This window comes from Perissodus microlepis, chromosome 12, assembly GCF_051167445.1.
Source record: "Perissodus microlepis isolate ML-2025 ecotype Zambia chromosome 12, ASM5116744v1, whole genome shotgun sequence".
Classification (NCBI taxonomy): domain Eukaryota; kingdom Metazoa; phylum Chordata; class Actinopteri; order Cichliformes; family Cichlidae; genus Perissodus; species Perissodus microlepis.
In genome coordinates, this window is record NC_140472.1 from 34220848 (window position 1) to 34240807 (window position 19960).

Here is a 19960-nt window from a genome sequence, read left to right on the forward strand (position 1 = left end):
AAATATTGGGTAGCAGTCGTTGGCTCGTTTTCTCTTTGTTAGCTGTTTCTCTTCAAAAAGTTACATAATAATGGAGCTCGAGTATTATTTCTGTCTGTCCTTGTGGTAGTGGAGCTGAATCAGTCTGTTAGACAAGATGCTCTGCTGACTGTCCAGTAAGTGTTGCAGAAGGCAGTGAGGATTATCCAAGAAGCTTCAGACGTGTGCCAGTCACAGAGCCAGTGTTCCCAATTACTTTATTCAGTCTGTTGGTGTCACCAGCTGATGATGCTGCCCCAGCAGACCACAGCTCTAGATGCAACAGCGCTGTGGTCTGTTAAAAAACCTCCAACATCTTGCTGCACTGCACAGACACACAACACCTCTGTGGTCTTTCAGTTCAGCCTGTTGTCAATGTCGATGCCCAGGTTGTTTGTGTACTCCATCACATCAGCATCCTGTCACAGGGTAGACACAAGACATGTAGCCATCCTCTTCCTTCTGAGGTCAACATCCATCTCTCTGGTGTCTGGAAGCAGATCAGTCAGTCAAATCAACCTCTTCCTCCTGCACATCACTAATACGTCCGACCACTCTAGGTGGTTTGACCTGAAGTTGTGGTCAAAGTAGAGAGTAGAGACAGCGCAGTCCCCCGAGGGGCTCCGGTACTGCACATCACCAAGTCAGTCAGACCACTGCTCAGTCTCAAGCACTGTGGCCTGTTTGTCAACATCTTTGAAATGTCCTGTACTGTAGCTTCTCCCTCAGGAGCAGTGGACGGATCACTGTTGTCACTCAAACAAATTCAGAAATGGCGGCTGGTTCTGTTATTGCTCTTCAAAGCAAATTTTCTGCACAAGGCTTCAGCAGAATATTTGAAACCATTTATTTACTAATGCATGTGCCAAATGTATTACATAACCATAAAATCAGTGCCCTTTCATCCTTGCTCAATGCCATCACTTTAACTCCAGTTTCTTGGTAATAATAATAATTATTATTATTTTAAGTGTTGATTTCCTTGAATAAAAGCAAACACTTTGGTTAAACATGCCTTGGAAAATTAGTTAAAGTAATTGCATAGCCACCAACAAAAGTGCCAGTGTGGTTATTCCAGTAATTCCCACCACATCACGTGCACAGTGTGCTTCTTTTTCCACATACATATCATGATCAGGATTATTTAGATCAACACCGGCTGTAGTTGCTGTGTTGGCATCGACTTTGAAACGAACTCTCTCTCTGCAAACTCTTGTGCAGGAGCTCAGTGAGCTCGACTGGAAAATAACATTTTAGGAGTAAAAAGAAAACCATATTCACCAAAAAGAGCAAAGAAGATACAAAACCAACAAAAGAACCGAATTTTAGAGAATCTTGACTGCAGTTTAATCTTTTAAGATGGTATTTGATGATGTAGCTTTAAAGCTACAGTTTGACCTAAAGTGAGCAAAGTCTTCTCACAGAAGGTGACCCAGGTAACGCCTGAAGCCTTACAGTCTATTTCACGTAGGTATCCATGAGAGCGGCCGTACAAACCCAGCAGGTTTATCTCTATTCTGCTAATAATCTGCCCCATTAAAAGGTAATGTCATATCGCTGTTGGACCTTTGGAATGGCTCTGAACTTTGAGGTGGCACAAATTTGGCTCGTGGACCCCAGAGGAGCCACAGGCAGGGGGACAATGACAGTTAGAGGCCGAGCTTAATGACTCCTGGGATGGTTGCCAATAGCGAATCTCCTACTGGTCACGCTTGGGCGCTAACGATATACGGGCATCCTCAGGCTGAGTGCTCCTACTTTAAAGGGTCCGGGGAAGCAGACAGACCTGCTCTCACTGTGGGCCACGGCGTTGCAGGTCTATTTCTGAGCTGCCAGCCTGGATAAGTTTACTTATCTAATTTAATTTCACTAAATTGACTCGTTTTCTGTGTGGGTATCAAATAAAGAATGTTTCATTAGGCTGTTTTCTTTCCCTGTTTGATGACAGAGGGCGTCAGTAATATTTGAAGGACTTGACAGTAATTAATGCACAGTGGCGAAATATTAAAGTTTGAATTTGTGCATGGAATATTCAGTCGAGTCTCTGCAACTCACACTAATGAATGTTTTGCTATTAAAATATTCGCTTCGTACATAAATATGAAAGTTCTTAATTTAACTCATCTAAATTCATCAAAGTGCTTAAATAAGGCGACTTCATTGCAGGTGGTTGCAAAATTTCTTTAAAAAGATTTAACAAGGCATTAAAGCTACTGAACAGGAAGCACAAATAAACTGATATGACAACCACAAATGTAAAGCACATATGTCATCATATCAAATTCTGCTTTACTTATGAGACTGAGCACATACAGTGTTCAGTTTTCCAAAAATAGCTGGTTGAAGCTGATATAATTGCAGCTTCCTTCTCATTGGGGAATAAAAGGTGTTTTAGTGACCATTCTTACTTCAGCCAAAGTGGCTGCGTGTAATTGGTTCATTTCTTTGACTCCAAATGGTTTGTGTGGATGGATTTGGATGAGTTTTTTTTTTTTTCTAAGCTGAGACAGGACCTCCGAGATTTAATAGGTTTTTTTGCCATTCCAAGCTTCAAATTAAGTCTACATCTCCAAGTACATATCAAATGAAAAGGGGGGGTTAAGAAAAATGGGTCTTGATCTTCTCAAGTAAATGGAGGAGGTGGTCTTGGACTTTACCCGCATTTCTGGTTCATTTCTGATTTTTATTACTACTAGTAGTAACTGTCCTGTTCATGTATGCCCAAAGCACTGGGCATCTCACTGCCCCCTGGTTGGATTCCTGCTGTGTGACAGTGACTGTGTGGAGTGGAGAATAAAGGACCCAAATGCAGACAAAACAAAGCGCGGAAACAAACTTAATATTAACTGAAAGTGAGCCATTTATTAGGCTGGTTTCAGCTGTACAAAACAAGGGGCAAAGGCAAAACTAAAAACGAGTCTAAACTGGGTGAACTAATGCTAAACATAAAAAAACCCTGAGCGTGAACATGAAAAACCCGAACTGTGAAGACTTGGCAAAAGTACATGAAAATCCTGGAAAACATGCCATGAGCATAGCAGAATAACAGAGACGAGGAATGAGTGAAAACACACACAGGAGGTGAGCAGGAAACACATGGAGAAACAGCTGATTAGAATAAACATAGGAAACGTAAACACGGGGTGACAACAAAAAGGGGTCTAAGAAACAATGAACCACGACGGCAAAGCGTAATAGAAATGAGCGCAGATAAACTAATGAACTTAAACATAAACCATCAACATCAAAATATATTAAAACTCAAAACACTGGGTCACATGACCCGGGATCGTGACATGCTGGTGACCTTTGCCTTGAATGAACGATGCTTTCGCCCCATCATGTTTCCAAAGTCACTGCTGAATATCCAGTTATGGTTAGTATATCTAGATTTATAATATATATTTAAAGGATAGAGATGCATTTATTAATGAGTCACATCTTCTTCAAATCATTGAGTCACTGTGTTTAATTATTTGCATCGACTTGATCTCTGTTCATTTATTTTCTTTCTTTTTTTGTAGTTTTACACTGAACCACAATCACCACTAACTTTCTTTTGTTTGTTTGTTTTCTCTTTATAAACCATCTGCTCGGTGACACTCGTGTCTTTTGCCCTCTTTTCATTTGCTGGAGCTTTTTTTGTGTTTCTGCCCTCTGCAGTGCTGCTGTGCTTCCTCTAAGATACGCAGCACTCTGAAAACCTAGGCATTATTTACCTCCACCTTCCGTTTCCTGGGATTTTATTGCTTTATTTATTTATTGCCTTGAATGTTTAGCCAGTCCAAAAAGCACCTGTTGCCATGGCAATGAGGTGCTTTTCTGATTTGTACGACTTCACTTGAGCCTTTCCATTCGATACAAAGAAAGCAAAAAGGAGGAAGTGCTCTGGGAACTACACGATGTCAGACCCCCTCAGACCCGTTCGCTGTCATCTTTGAAACATAATCCACGGGCCAGACGTCGTCGTCTCCATCTTCTCTTTCCTATTTTCTCTACCTGACACTGCTTCCGTCTGGAAACAGATACCATCGTATTGATCGGTTCCTCCCGTCTTCTGCCGTAATTCATGTCTGAAATCATGTCATCAGCTGATAGTTTTAATGCCATTGTTGAGAAGAGCAGGTGTGTGGCTGTGCCCTTGAGTGTGTGTGTGTGTGTGTGTGTGTGTGTGTGTGTGTGTGTGTGTGTGTGTGTGTGTGTGTGTGTGTGTGTGTGTGTGTGTGTGTGTGTGTGTGTGTGTGTGTTAGACTGGAACAAATATCTACAGACATGCTGGTGCCTCACACCTCCCACCTGTTTCTTGCGGGTGAAGCTGTACATTCTGTCAATGGGAACAGGATTCGCTGGAGTTTTTGTTTGCTCGCTTTCACATAGACCAACTTTCCTGGGGAACAATTACTGAGCATCTACAGTGTGCTCCTGTTTGGCTTTGCCCCCCAAGCTGTTATACAGATCTGGGATCTCGTCGGCCGTCAGCCCGTAAAGTTGAAGATGCTGTGAATATCTTGTTTGACAAGTAATTTAATCAGAAAAAAAGAAACTCTAAGGAGCAGCAGCAAACTTGATGAGCAATTCCTGCTCTTTAAAAGCACTTTTGCAGTGGAGTAGGTCACGGGAAATTGAATAGGTTCATGTAAGCTGAGTGTAAAATGTTTTATCTGCAAATTTACTGGATAATGGCAAAACTTACATTCGCTCCTCTGAAGTGGTTCTTTCATGGGGGGGAGCTGATTTTTCTGAGTCATTTTGGGGCATTTTAGACCCTCAGTGTGGCTGGATGTGAGTGGGAGCAGAGGCACTGTGAAGGTAGATGTCAGCAAAGTGTGTTAGAAATGGGCTTAAAATACAACAGTCTATATAACAGCAGTTTTCCTGGAAGAACTACTGTTAAGTATCCATTTCATGGGTCAGACAAAAACAAACGTTATTAATATTTCATTTTATTTAGTAAACATAAACAGGGCGATGTTTGTGAACTTTAAAAACACCATCAATGTGGTCTATTTTGTCATGAAGCAGGTGTAAATAATTAATCTTCATTTGCTCCTGTTTATTGAGAGCTATCTTTTGAGCGCCCTGTAGGGGAATTGCAGCCAATTGGCTGAAGGTGAAGAAGCTCTCTGTGGATTGGCTCTGCTGTTAGTGTGTATTTAATGAAGAAAAAGGAAAACCACTTGAATATGTTGGTTTTATTAGTAAGACTTGATTGTGCAAAAGTTACTTACAATATGCAAACAAATAAAACTGATTCCTTACAGGGAAACGTCCTGTGAGATAATCGTTCCACAGTTTTTGAACAGGATGTGACTTCCCAGTGTGTTTGTTTGTGTTATTAAACCAAAGTCATGTAGTTCAGAAGATAAATGCCCAAAGGGAAAAACAAAATGTTGTCAATCAGTTCCAGCCATGTCAACAAATGTCCCGGCTTTTCATCATTGCAGGGCCTTTTCAGTTTTCCTCTGCAACTCTTTCAAAATGATAAGACAGAAGTAAAGTGCACTGGCAAGCCTCCATTATATCTGAAAATGGTGACCGGTGGAGCTTTAACAGCATGATACAGAGCAGTCTGTACATGGGTCGTCAGGTTGTCTAGGGTTAAATAAGCCTGAGAGCGTGTCTGGCAGTCGAATTATTCATGGTTTGTTACCAACTTCTGTTTGGCTTGTAGACTTATTGAAGTGTTTTTCCGCTTTGGGCAACAGTCTTTGCACGACCAGAGCAATACAAGCACTTTCCTTCCAAGATAATTTGATGTCATCTGCCTGCAGCAACTTGTTTAAGGTGCCTTTTATTGGCTTGTGGTGAGTGTGCACCTGCTCCACACGGAAAAAGCAGAAGCTGTGGTGCTGAAAGCAGCTCGCAGCGGTTTTCATTAATGTGTGGGGAAATTTCAGAAGGAGGAAACAAGGATGTGATTTGGGTTCATATATAGATAACGCTGAGATTGATCACTTTGTTTAACCCCATAAGCAACTAAGTCATAAAGTTACCAAAAATAAGTTTTACACAAAACTTTCTCAGACCTCCCAAGATTCGGTCGAAGGCAGAAGGAGGACACCGTCTGCTGGTCAGGACGAAAAAGGGTTCAGTAGAGAGAATAGAATAGAATAGAATATTGATCCCAAAGAGGAAATGTATTTCTAGTTTAAAAGTTCCAAACAGTACAGACACCATATACATGCAAAGCACAACAAACCACAATCTGAGTAACGCTAAACATCAGTATAACTGTTATGCTGCACTCAGTGACCTCATCAGTGCAGACTGCTGTACAGATCACTGATTGAACAAGACACAGAAAAGCTCTTTATCGTCTAACAGAAGGTAACCGTTCATATTGCGAGTACACGGTCGCACAGAGTAACCCTCGTTGTAACACTTACTGTTAATAAAGAGAGTCAGGACTGTGATGGGCTTCGTGGCTGTGATTTTCATGGCTGTCTGCAACCTTAATCTCACTGTTACTGAGAGATTTCTAAACCGTGCTGTTATTCCATATCTGATTACACAGAAGTGTCATTTCTTTTATTTATTTAACATTTATTTAACCAGGAAGTCCTTTGAGGTTAACGTCTCTTTGTCAAGGAAAACTTCCCCAAGACGTCACACCATTGCAGTGTTACAAGTTTAAAATTAAACATCTGCATTTAAAGTAAATAATAAATAAATAAGCAAAAACAGGAGAACTCAAAGTAAAAGCAAAGTATCTACAGGTCTCCAGCTGAGCAGCACCACCTGAATGTCCCACAGGACCCCAGAACAAGACGAGCAATAATAGTGAGCTAAGAAAAAACAGACTCACCAAATATAGTTCAATACAGTTTCAGTCATAATACAAATTACAGAAAAACCTTAATATCACAGTGGCTAACACGGCCGTCTTCTAAGAATATGGAATACAATGCAAATGTATTACGTATATGTATCATATGTTTGTTTTCATCAGAAAAACTTGTGACAGCAGCAGAGGACAGGAAGGTGTTAACCTGCCCCTCAGCATGTGGGGAGGAGCTACAATAACAAGGCGTTCATTATAATCATTACCAAGAGAGGACGAGCGGCTGTGCGAGTGTGGTGGGGAGGACAAAGATGGGTTTGCTCTGGGGAAGGACACCGTGGGGACGGTGGGATGTTTTAAAGGTCAAAACTAAGATTTGTCCTTTTTCATGCTTTTTAGGTTAAAAGTGTTTCTGGTGTTTCACACAATCAAAGCGGTGACATTTTGCGTGTTCATCACTTTAAGTTAAGGTTCTAGGCTGGTTACAGCTGTACGAGAAGGTTGTGTGCAGAGATCAGTGCTAGCTTGGATAGCTTGGTGTCTCTGTAGACTGGCTACAACACACAGAGACAGACACCTGCTGGGGTTTTATTTGTTTTTGTTAAAATGTTGAAATATTAGAATTCCCTCACCAAAACAGTGGGACGGTCTTCTCAGAGAGGCTTTTAGTGAAGCTGACCTCAGAGTAAGGCTCCGACACAGTTGAGAGGTCAGGTTCAGTAACTTGAATTAGTTGAGGTGAAGCCTAGCAGACGACTGCCTGCTGCTGCGTCCTCTGTGATTATGATCTGTCAGCACAAGCAGCCACTACCTAATGGCAAAATTAGCTTTAGGGACCAACCTATTAACGTGTTCATCTCTTCTGTAAAGTTGGACATTTTAAAATGGGAGGCTTTGGGAAATCTGTGGAAATAGCCACAAGGACCTGATGTATTTGGCACTTTTTGGTTTAATTTTCTTGCTTTCAGCAGATTTAATCCATCAGTCCTTCCATTTGCTTTTATTTATCCAGGGCCGGGTCACAGGGCAACAACCTTAGCAGAGAAGCCCAGACCTCCTTCCCCTCAGACACTTCCTCAGGCTTATCCAGGGGAGCACCAATATAATAAAACTCCAAAATCTAATCATCATAAGGATTACTATAAGCAGATATCATTAATGTGCACCGCAGCGAGGCAGTGCTTCTTAATTTGAGCCTTCCCTTCCCTGGTTTAGGCTCCAGCACCCTGGCAACCATGGCTTTAAAAGATGATTTGAATAGCGTCCGACTGATCGCTGACCTTATGTTAAATTGGAGAAAAATCTATTTTGGAGAAACAAAATGCGCTCTTGTGGGTTCAGTATTTGGTATCTTAATTAGGTTATTTTAATAGTGTTGCACAGATAAATTGGTGCATCCAAGTTTCCCCAGCAAATAACTGTATTTACAGCAGCGGGAGGGTCTGTGTGGGAATGACTAAAAACAATGTTCCTGGTAATGACGGGATGTGTCATATGGCTCAGCGGTGTGGTTTTAAAAGTAGACGACAGCTCTTTGGTACAGGGGGAAAAAGTTACAAAAAATGTTTATTTCACAGAGTTTTGGATAGTAAATAAATAATATTAGCAGGCTGAAGCTTTTTAAGTCAGATTTGATCTTGGGTATGTATTTGTACTAGTTAGTGGTTTTCTCTCCTCCCTCTCCTTCATCTTTTCTCCTTCATCACCAAACTTCTTACTTTCTTAACGGTGACTCACAGAGCTGCACCACACTGTGTATCGGTCTCTGTTTCAAACATAGTCATTAACTGTTTTCGTTGTTCCTGCCATCAAAGAAATGCACAGATAGTCACATTTTTTTAATTGCTCATTTGTGCCAGTTATTGTTGGCTATTGTCCATCGTTGCACCCCAGGATTAAAACAAAGGGAAACCCTTTGCAGTATGTTAACAATTCAGCTGTTATGCAAACATGAGGGTTTACTTTTCTTAGGACACGAAACACTGAGAATCGTTACACAATCACAACGCACCCATTTTAGTATCCACCTCTGTCCTTACCTGTTAGATAAATGTTTGGGTTTTTTAATAATTTGTAATGACTAACAAGAAACCCTGCACTTCTTTCTTCTGCCCCCTCATTTTCTCTCGATTAAACTCAATATTTTCACCTCCTCAGTTTATCAGCCACGTCGTGACTCCCAGCACAGCAGAGGACTCTGTCCCTCTCCCAGTTTCAAGTTGCTTTATTGCCTTTCCATGTAAATACATCTCTGGTGCCAAAGCATATGAAGGAAGATAGAGGGGAAAAAATTAAAAATAAGCATTGGGGATGCCTGTACTGGCTGACTGGCCATCGATCACAGGCTGGTTTGATTCCTGGCTGTTCCCGTCCAGATGTCTTCCTGTATTTAACTAAGATGCAGAGCACCAAAGAGCTCTGCTAAACACTAACAGTTTTATTTTGTAAATTCTACTCTTGGTGTATTCGGTAATACCTAATAACAGAATGATCCTCCAGAACGTACTGTAGTCCACAGCAGGGGTGGAACATATGTCTTGAGTAGCTGTCTGACATGCAAAAGAAGAGAAATAACAGATGCGTCTGTTTAAAAGTGCAGCCAAACAAACTCACCTGTGAGAATTTAATGTGAAACTTTCTCCGAACAAAGTTCAAAAATCTCAGGAAACGGGAAAATGAAAATATGCACTTTCACCATCCCGTGAATTCTGCCTCACGCTGCATGCGTTGCTCCCTGAGTGGTAACTACACATTGCAAATAAGTTTACTCAGTCATCTCCTACATTGTATCTGATGATCTGTAAATTCCTTTTTATGCTCACCAGGTGAAAAACTCTGCCTGTAGTTCTGATTCTGCTGAAGAATCTCATAGGATGATCACAAACAAGTTCTGCGTGTACTCTCAGGCTGCACAGGAAGTCTTATATTTATGTACTTATACTGCTTATACTGGACATCTCAAGTATTTTCAACAAGAGAGGAGAAAGTCCCTGAATGGTTGTTGCTATGGTTAGCTGTGGCTCATTAGGTAGAGCAGCGTTGTCCATTAATTGATGGGTGAGTGGGATGATCCCTGGCTCCTGCAGTACAGGAGCGACATATGGATCATCTGTGAATATGTATGTGAATGAATAAAGTGGTTTTTAAAAATGGTAAAATGTTTTTATTAAAAAGCCTAATAAAAATGCCAATCAATTTTTGTATCCAAGTTTTTTCCTCGATTCAGCAGAGGTCATAAAGTACAAAGTACCAGAAAGTGCCAAACCCGCTTTCCAACTTGCAAATATATTCATGCAGCTCAGTTTGTATTTTGCACATGCATAGAAAAAAGCACATCTCCTTTTTGACACTTTTGTGAGACGCATCATTCTTTTATCTCCACAGCTCTTCTATTTCTGCTTTCAAATTCCGTATACAGTAGGTTCAGTAGAGACACACAGACTGAGGACATTGATGTCTGTCTTCCTCACTGTTTGACAGAAGTACAAGAATCTGAGTTTCTCCTTCTTTTTCCCAACAGAAAGACCGTTTTGTGAAGCTCCTGGATCAGCTGCACAACTCCCTGCGTATCGATCTCTCCATGTACAGAGTGAGTCAGAGCTTCCAGCTGCTGATAATAGTTTCTTAACTGCAAACAGAGAATACGGCTTCAATGGATCTCAGGAGAATTTGTGTTTTCAGTCGTTCACAAGATAGCACACGATAGAGGGCAGAAGTCAAACTAGACTGCACGGACTACTTACTACATATTTCACCCCCTTCTGCTGTAAGGCAGTTTCCTTATTTCCTGCCAAAAATAACAATAAAAAATCACCCAGCTGTTGTCCATTTTCTTAATTTTAAGTTAATTCTGGACCTACAGAAATATGTGAATATAGCATTGGTTTCCATTTGTAGCCAAACGTTTTGCTTGTTATTAAAAGTTGAGTGCTTGATTCGATGAATGTTACAGTTTCATCACCATTATTAACAAGAGTTACAGAATATAAGAGCCTAGAAGAGCCTGACCTAAATAGGCTGATACATTTTAGAAGAAACATAATTAACCAAGTGTTCGTGTGTGTTTATGTGCAGAATAATTTCCCAGCCAGCAGCAAGGCTCGCCTCAGTGACCTCAAATCTACTGTGGATCTTCTCACCAGCATCACTTTCTTCAGAATGAAGGTAGAATCAGCTCATAGTGTATAATCACTAATATCATAGCACTAAAACCAAACAGATACAACACTGCTGTTATATTATAACGTTAGATACCTTTAATGATGAAGTATTGGCTCAAATTATTAAATGTATTTTATAGATTTTAACTTGTTTATAGAGCTTATGTAGATGGATGGATAAATAGATGTTTTTGATACACTTTATATGAAATATACATTCTCTTTTTCCCCTTTTTAATCAGGTTGGTTGGATTGCTGTTGGATTAGGACATCATAGTTGCACTGTAGTGCAGCATGCGACAATTAAAAGCTATACTTTAGCTGTTAGCAGTAGCGCATGGTCAAAGTAGCTAATTATTTTACTTGAATCGCTCTCTTCCAATTATGTCCTTCCATCTATTTTCTTATCATGTTAATTACACCTTCCTCTGTCTCTTCCTCGCTCTCTTGTTGGGAAGGCTGTCCCTCCTGCTACACTTCTCTGTGGCTAGTGCTAGGAACAGCAAGGGCCTTATATTAGTTCTTGCTGGTACTACGGTACAGCTGCGAACACAAAATTTAAAGCACTGGTAAAATAAAGAAAAGAATGTAAAATACAGTAACAATGTATACTATACAGAAACACTGCACTGCCACCCCACATCCCCTCTCTGGAGATTATAGCGTCCTGCTTTTTATCAGACAAATTTATATTCTAGATTAATAACATGATAACATTGATATTCACCCACTGTGTTCTGTCTTCCCACTCCAATGCCCGGTCTCACGCAGGTCTTGGAACTGCAGAGTCCTCCCCGTGCAGCCAACGTGGTGCGAGATTGCGTCAAGGCCTGCCTGAACTCCACCTACGAGTATATCTTTAACAACTGTCTGGAGCTCTTCAACCGCCAGTTTCAACCCGCCGTCCAAGCAGTGAGTGGCTAAGTATTGACATGTTTTAAGCTTCCACAACAGATCAATACATCTTCTGGGAAATTTGCAAATGTTTGACTAAGAGAAGTGATAATACAACAGTATTTCCCATCAGCTAAAACCAAACCCTAAACAATATGTCTGTTAGAGTGATAGAAAGCAGTAGTTTGCTCTCTATCACTATCCAGTGTTGTAGTATGTTACAAAGATCTGTGAGTTACTTTTCACGTGACTACAGTGGTTTCTCCCTATTCTGTGGTTGATTTAACAATATTTAAATCAAAGAAAACACCAGATTTAACTCTCAGTTTTTACATCAACTCCTCAAATTGCAATATTAATCACATTAATCTGCACTGCAGCCTGGTTTAAGTGATGCTCTAATGAACCCCTATCTGTAGCAGCCACAGAAATATTTCCAGAACAAGGGAAATTTTTAACCATGCCAAGAAAGATTTTTGTATTAGTGTGTCTAAAGTCATTAAATCAGAGTTCCTGAATAAATTAAAAATATGTATTAATGGTGTCATTTTCAGCTTCATGGGGTGTACAAAACCTTATCACATAAATATGGAGCAAGAACATTTTTTAAAATGTGTCATATTAGCAAAATAGAGAAAAAAATGATAAATTATTCATCGAAGTTTCAGCTGTCAAGAAAACTTCTGAACTTGTTTTGTTTTGTGCTTCTGTGTAGAACTGAAACATGTCAGGCAAGTCAATTCTTCCTTTATTTCATATTCTTTTTCACGTATGCAGCCCGAGCCAGACAAGAAAAAGAAGAAGAAGAAGGAAAAAGCAGAGGGTCAGGAAGCTGAAGATGATGATGAAGAGGAGGAGGAGGATGAAGAAGAAGAGGAGGAGAAGAAAGAGGAGAGTCAACCGGAAGAGCAGGGCCCAAGCATCCAGAATCTGGACTTTTGGCCTAAACTCATCACACTCATTGTGTCCATCATTGAGGAGGATAAGAACTCGTACACACCCATCATTAACCAGTCAGTGTTTTTCTTTTGTCTTCTATATTCTAATTCTGGGAAATGTGTTGTTGCAAAAGTTGTCAGGGCTCTGTGTGCGGGGAGGTGGAGATGTGGATCCAAGTGCAGGACTCTGAGACGGAAATATAACTGAAAACCACAGCTTTATCGCTGGCACCAACAAAACAGAAACCAAACATGAAAACACTAACTGGAACACACAGGCAGGATCTGAGGGTACGACGCGACACCGAGCACGGGAAAACATAGGGCTAAAATACACAGGGTAGTAATGAGGGAATGGGCAACAGAAGGGAGACACAGCTGGGGGAGATCAGGGCTAACGAGACGGGGGAGCTAAGCTGCACACACTAACATAAGACAAAGACTTTCACAATAAGACAGGAAACAAGAATTACTAAACCAGATGCAGACATGACACTGAGAGACAGACTAGACACTGAACAGAACTGCAATACACATGAGAACCCAAAACCTAAGAACTGATCCCTCACCAAGAATAACAGAAACAGATCTATAATGATAATAATAAACAAAGCACCAGAACATCAGAAAACAATCCATAATGCAAAAATAAACCAAAACATAATAAACTCAAAATACTGGGTCCAACGGACCCAGAACCGTGACAAAAGTTGTCTTCATGGAGCAGAACTATCAAGTGTATTATATTTTTGAACTTATATATCTATTGTAATGAATTTTTAAAGACATATAGCACATTTTATTCATACATAAGCTCATTGTGCTTAACACAAGATAAAAACATAAGAACCTGTGTAGGTTTTGCCTTAAGGCAGTGAAAACAGCTAAATACATTAAAAGAAAAAAAAAAAAGACTGTTTACTACAAAAGTATAGAAGTATAAAAGATCAACTAGGAACTAAAGGTGGTAGGTATTTTTTAATTAAAAAAAATAATAACAAAATAAATAACACTTTTATTGTTGAGCAAACTGTGTGGTCTGTGGAGGTGCTAGATAAAGAAAAATCTCCAAAACACAAAAGCTTTGTACGTTGCAATAGAATCTTTTCTTTTGTTATAAACAATCTTTTTTATTTTTATTTATTCAGCTATTTTTACTGCCACAAGGCATTGCAAAACCAGGACAAGTCCCGGGTAAATCTACTTCTGGTTTGCTATAGATCAAGGGAAGAAACATTTAAAAAAATGGCCAGGGTTGAACCAGAGCTTTTGATCAATAAGGTTTAATAGTTAACAACATAAAACACTTGCACGCTTGCAACTAGTGCAAAATGCTGCGGCACGATTTTTAACTGGCAGAAGGAAATTCGAGCACATCACTCTGGTTTTGGCTTCCAGTTGAATTTAGGATCCGTTTTAAAGTTCTTTTATTGATTTTTAAATCTCTAAATGGTCTGGCACCTGTTTATTTGTCTGACTTGTTGAAGCCCCACGTCCCCATTCGTTTGCTTCAGTCAGCTGAGCAGCTGTTGCTTTCAGTCCCAAAGTCACGACTGAAACTTAGAGGGGACCGAGCGTTCTCTGTTGCGGCTCTGATGCTTTGGAATAGCCTTCCTCTCCATATTAGACAGGCTGCATCAGTGCCAGTTTTTAAGTCCTTATTGAAAACCTATTTTTATTCCCTGGCTTTTAACTCTGTGGGTAACTGACATTTTATTGCTCTGTCTGGTTTTTGCTATTTTATTCCTATATTTATATTTGTATTGTACAGCACTTTGGTCTCCCAGGTGTGTTTTTAAAGTGCTATATAAATAAACGATGATGATGATGATGATGATGATGATGATAAAACCAACAGGTTTTAAAAACTAGACAGTGGGATCTGTGGGTGCTACTAAACTCAAATAACTATTTTTTTGGTCAGCTGTTAGCTTGGATTAGAGCTTAACAGATATTGTGTTCAAGTTGAGATATTAGATGATATCCTGGATAAACCCCCAATCGTATGATGTTTGGGCTCAGTGGAAGCATAAGCAAAGTAACAGCAGCCAAACAGATGATCAAGACAAGTTTAAAGGGTAACATTTAACAACAGTTCCAAAAATCCTTCAGATTCCAGCTACACTGGAAGGGAAAGGGGCTGCAGTGACCCCCATTACTTGCAGCGTAACGAGTATTTTTACTGTCTTACTTCTTTATTCCTCCAGGTTTCCTCAAGAGCTCAATGTGGGTAAAGTCAGCGCAGAGGTCATGTGGATGCTCTTCGCTCAAGACATGAAATATGCCCTAGAGGGTAAGACTATATCTTTGCATACTTGGACAGTATATGTGTGTGTGTGTGACAGAGACATCTCAGAGAAACCAACTCCTCCTTCTTCCCTTCTGCATTCACACTGTCTTTTCTTCAATCCATCATCTCCTTCAGTTTTGGATAAGATTGACCACTACCACTGGAAAAATGGTGAGATTAGAGATAAAAAAAAATATGGAGATACAGTCAGAAAAGTCAGTAATCAGGATTCCAGAATAGGGTTAAACATCTCCTGAGACCATTTCTATAAAAACATGTTCAAACCTCTCAGCACTGAGCTAAAACACACTGACAGTAAGCATCAGAGAGTAAGAAATGTTCATTGTAATATCAAATAAAAGTGTGTGCAAAGTTCTGAGACTGTTGCTGATAAGGGGAAAATACAGGAAGCAGGTGTTAGTGTTTAACATTTTTAGAGCTGAATTATTGATATTTTTATAACATCAGTGATTTTCCCAGGAGCCTCCACTTTAGAAATGTGTGGACTCTAGTTGGGTTCTTTCAAGATAAGTGCATATAGGTTAGTCATCATAACGAGCTAACTTCGCTACCTAACAGTCAGCTGAGATCTGCTTAGCTGCTCAGTATTCTGACTTTTGATTGTGTCTCACATCCGACTTGTAGAAACTGTAAAAGCTAGTGTCCTAAAACACATCGCCTGAGCAGGTGTTTAAAACTTGGCTGTAACCCTGTGTGTTGAGTTTAGATGATTTGTTTTTAGTGTTGTAGTTGTTTCACAGCAACAAAGAGAAACTTGCGAAAAAAGTAAACTTTAGTAGCAAATTTGACTGGTGACTGGTTTTCCAGCCTTCTGTTTTGTGCGTAGTGTACTTCCCAGCTCCTCTAGTATTTTTCTTCTAACATGTTTTTCTGAAGCCGTTCTCATCTCAGTTATTGCTGCCACAAACTTGCTTCTCTTTCAGTTTCTATTCTTATTGCTTTTGTCATATTTCTGTTGCCATCTCAGCTCCCGCTACATTTCGTATCCGCAAAGTTGACTTCTACGCTGGTAAGAGTGTGTGTGTGATGAGTGTGCATGTACGCATTTCTTTTGTCTTCAATAGTTTTGCACCAGTGAAACTTGTTTAACTGCATTTATCTTTTACTTAATTAAATTAGAACAAACATTCTCCCTTTATTCGATCCATGTGTGTACATCCTTCTTCATAAATGATGCAGATGTTGTTTCTCTGTATAATTTATCCATTTTTTTTAGGAATGAGACAATAACGGAGAAAAACGAGTGCATCAACTTGCAATCATGAAAACCAAACTATTAGCCTAGTGGACGTATTACACATGTGTAGCAGTCTGAGTATTGGAGTATTGTTTAATGGTAAAAAGTGTTGATATGAAAAAAGCAGGCATCTCCACGTTCAACCCGGTTACCTCAAAAACAGCTTATAACAGTTTATAATACTGGTATAATTATTAATGTTCATCATGTTATCAAATGATCTGTAACGTAATCAGTGTGAAGACTAGGGATGGGTATCGTTTAGGTTTTATCCGATACCAGTACCAAACCGGTACTTTTGAAACGGTGCCGGTGCTTAAACGGTGCTCGAACCGGTGCTTAAAGAATGGAGATCACAAAATTGGTCCAAAAACCTCTCATGTTCAGCTGTTTTCCACTTTTTCTTTGGTCGTTTTAGCCTTTTTGGCCAGGGTGAAGGGAGCATCTGCCATCAAACAAGAAGACAGCCGCATGTAGCTATGATGATGTTTGCTAGTTCACCTTACATGCATCAATTTAATAACGTGGTTAGCCTACTCAACGTAAATTACACACGAACAACATTAAGCTACTGACCCAGAGAAGAACGGCTGCTGCTGCATCATCATCCTCATCATTTCTGCTACACTGGCAGGGCTAGGGGCCAGGACTCTCCTCTTCGGGTTTTTGGGGGTTGTTGCTAACTCCGGGTCCGATAACAGGCACCACACCTGCAGTAGATGTGCACGGTGTGAGGTCTCGCAGCAAGCTATCAAATACGGCGCATTTCTCGGCTTTTAAAAAAACGCTATACGTCGCCAGGTGTTTCATCAGATTCCATGTGTTACCTCCTTTGACAGTATCACAGTATCAGCTTAAAGCACTTGTTGCAGGCTGCTGAGTTTGCATATTTTGCTGTGAAGTACAGCCAGACTTTTGACCGCTTCGCCTTGGGCGTTTTTAATCTGTAGCTCTGCCTCTGCTCTAAAAGAACGTACGTACCTGGACCCGCCTACTATCCTCGGAAACGTAAAATGATTGGCTAGAATCTAAAGTGTATCACAGCTCAGGAAAAAAAAGCACCGAAAAAAAGCACCGAAATGTGCGCTGCTTTTCGGTCTGGTTACTACCGTTTATGTCAGAACCGGTGCCATGATGGCACCGGATACCTGTACCCATCCCTAGTGAGGACTGAGGATCTTAATGAGAAAATGTGTGTTTCTGACGTCGTTTCTATTGAGAGTTATGCCGAGAATCTAAGACGAGCGGTGTGCAAGCTTACAGTCTGAATCAGCTTCTCTCACCTTTACGTTGTTAACGTCTAGCTGACTGGGTCATTTCCACAGGGTGTATTTGGACAAACCAGGAAGATATCTTAGCATGAAAAAGCTCTCATTGGTTGTACTGTGTGGTTATTGGAGTAGATTTCATTACAGTGTATAGATGGCCATAACATGGCTCCAAATATATGAGACATGTTAGCCCACTTACAAGTGGGCTAACAACATGTTTTATTATTTACAATTGAAGCTTCTTATTAGAAGTCACAGACTGGAAACAGGATACAGCTGTTGTATATCGTGTAGTGGATGTAGCTCAGGAGGCAGAGCAGCTCTCTCTACTAATGGGAAGGATGGAGGTTCAGTCCCTGGTGGGTCTAGTCTGGATGCCCCGAGCTGCTCTCCAGTGTGTTCACAGGAGGCTGAATGTTAGATGGAAAGTTCACAGGTAGAAAAAGCTAACTTGAGTATACAGTGGAAGTAGAATACACTGCTGGAGCTGTTCTATTAATTTGACTCTTTCACTTTTTTCTAGTGTTTATTTACTTTAAATGGTGATTCTACAAATAAAGTACAAAGTGAAATTAGTGTTTGAAACCACAGTTTTTAGTCTTTTGCTGTTTTTGGTTGGTTCATTTCATACAAATGACAATTGGATTATGATGGATTATAGTGCTGCTTTTAAAAGTACATTTAAAAGTTCGTTACTCTAACGCAGCCTTTGGGGACAAAAACTGCTTTAGAGTAACGAACTTCATGGAAACGTCGAAGGACTTTATCTCTGTTTAAGATTAAGAATCTACGATGTATTTAAGGAAGCACAGGAAGGCTCCACGTTTTTATTGCTGGCTCCTTAACAACAGACTTCACACTCTTCACTTCACTCTTTAAAAAAAATCTTTAAAGGTATTCAGAATAAATAAAAGATTCTCGGATGTGTTTGGTTAGTCTTTTATCAAAATCCTCATAGATTTTAAACCTGTCTTTACTTTTGTTGTTGTGGCTGTTGTTTTTTTGCAGAACACGAGAAGCATAAGCTCTGTAAGACTGCTGACTACATGAACCTGCACTTTAAGGTCAAGTGGCTGTACAACGAGTACGTTAAGGAGCTGCCTGCCTTCAACGACGCTGTGCCAGAATACCCTGCGTGAGACCGTGTTTTCTCTCTCATTATTTCTCCTTCAGACAAAGGAGAGCTCTTGTTGATTGATTTTTCTGACTTTCCAATTAGATTTGGTGTGATGTTGCATACCAAACACACACTCGAAGCATTTCTCTCTGGGTTTTGACACTAGAAATATGGAGGACAGAATAATAACATTAGCCAGAAGAGTTATCAGCGAGCACAGTTTTTTCCCAAGGCCTTTGCTCTGTTTCACAGTTTAGATAACCAAAATTCAATAGGTTCACGGAGAAATGACCTTTTAATACAAAGGCACAAGACGTTTTTACACTTAAATATTTCTATTCTACAAACTATAACATGTGGATGTAAAATATAAAACGCCAAACAAATTAGAACTGTAATGAAATGACTTTTGGACAGATGAGCTTTGAAAACGTTTTCAATCTGCAAACGTTCCAGTTTTTCAGGCTGTGAAAGAGAAGATTTAACTTTGTTTAGCTTTGTCTGTTTCCTATTATTCCTTCAGATGGTTTCTCCAGTTTGTCCTTGCCTGGCTTGCTGAGAACGAGGAGGTATCCATGGAGTTTATGCACGGAGCGCTGGAGAGAGACAAGAGAGAAGGGGTGAGTCAGAGACTCGGGAGAAATTATTCTGTTTGCTGAAAGTTGTCACGTCATCGTGAGCAAAACAAAAGTGTCACAGACTCCTTTGAATAAGCAGCAAGTTTATCGTCAGAGCTCTCTGTGAGAGTCTGAATGAAGATGTACGCAGGGAAGAGGAGGTAGTGCTCGGTCAAACACAGGATTTTAATCCAGAAGAGCTCATTTCATGTCATGTTTGAAGAAATCTTCGGGGTGGGGGTGGTGGAGTGTCAGCAGGCTGGCTGTGATGGGCTGATCTGGCTAAAAAGTCCATTGATTATGTAAACATAAACCAGTGTTTTACCAGCATCATTTTTAACTTTTTGTTAAGTGGATGAATATTTTTTTAAAAACACAAATTGTTTAATAATCTGTGGATGCATAAAAAGCGAGACAAAAACGTCATCTTGCAGCTCTGATCCTGATCTTGCTTTTTTCCACGTCATTGTCGTGATGATCATGGTCAAAAATCAGATGTGTGTGCACTAGTTTTATCAGTCTGGGCTGCAAAAACAACCGTATTATTTTTGTTGCTGCTGTTTTTGAACAAAGGCTTACGTCAGAGCTTTTAGTCTTACACGGTTTCTTTGTGTCA

General features: G+C 40.1%; 1 protein-coding gene across 2 annotated transcripts in view; it reads left to right on the forward strand.

The window, feature by feature from the left end:
• LOC146376742 (protein unc-13 homolog B-like) overlaps window positions 1-19960 on the forward strand; it is a 183200-nt gene that overhangs the window by 131703 nt on the left and 31537 nt on the right. Inside the window, exons 9-17 of one of the 2 annotated variants that reach the window (XM_084945721.1) lie at window positions 10320-10388; window positions 10874-10963; window positions 11731-11871; window positions 12631-12866; window positions 14999-15084; window positions 15217-15252; window positions 16070-16111; window positions 18619-18745; window positions 19251-19347. In XM_084945721.1, the coding sequence (XP_084801847.1) occupies window positions 10320-10388; window positions 10874-10963; window positions 11731-11871; window positions 12631-12866; window positions 14999-15084; window positions 15217-15252; window positions 16070-16111; window positions 18619-18745; window positions 19251-19347 (924 nt within the window). The remainder of the gene's footprint in view (window positions 1-10319; window positions 10389-10873; window positions 10964-11730; window positions 11872-12630; window positions 12867-14998; window positions 15085-15216; window positions 15253-16069; window positions 16112-18618; window positions 18746-19250; window positions 19348-19960) is intronic. The other variant, XM_084945720.1, reaches the window with a different exon arrangement.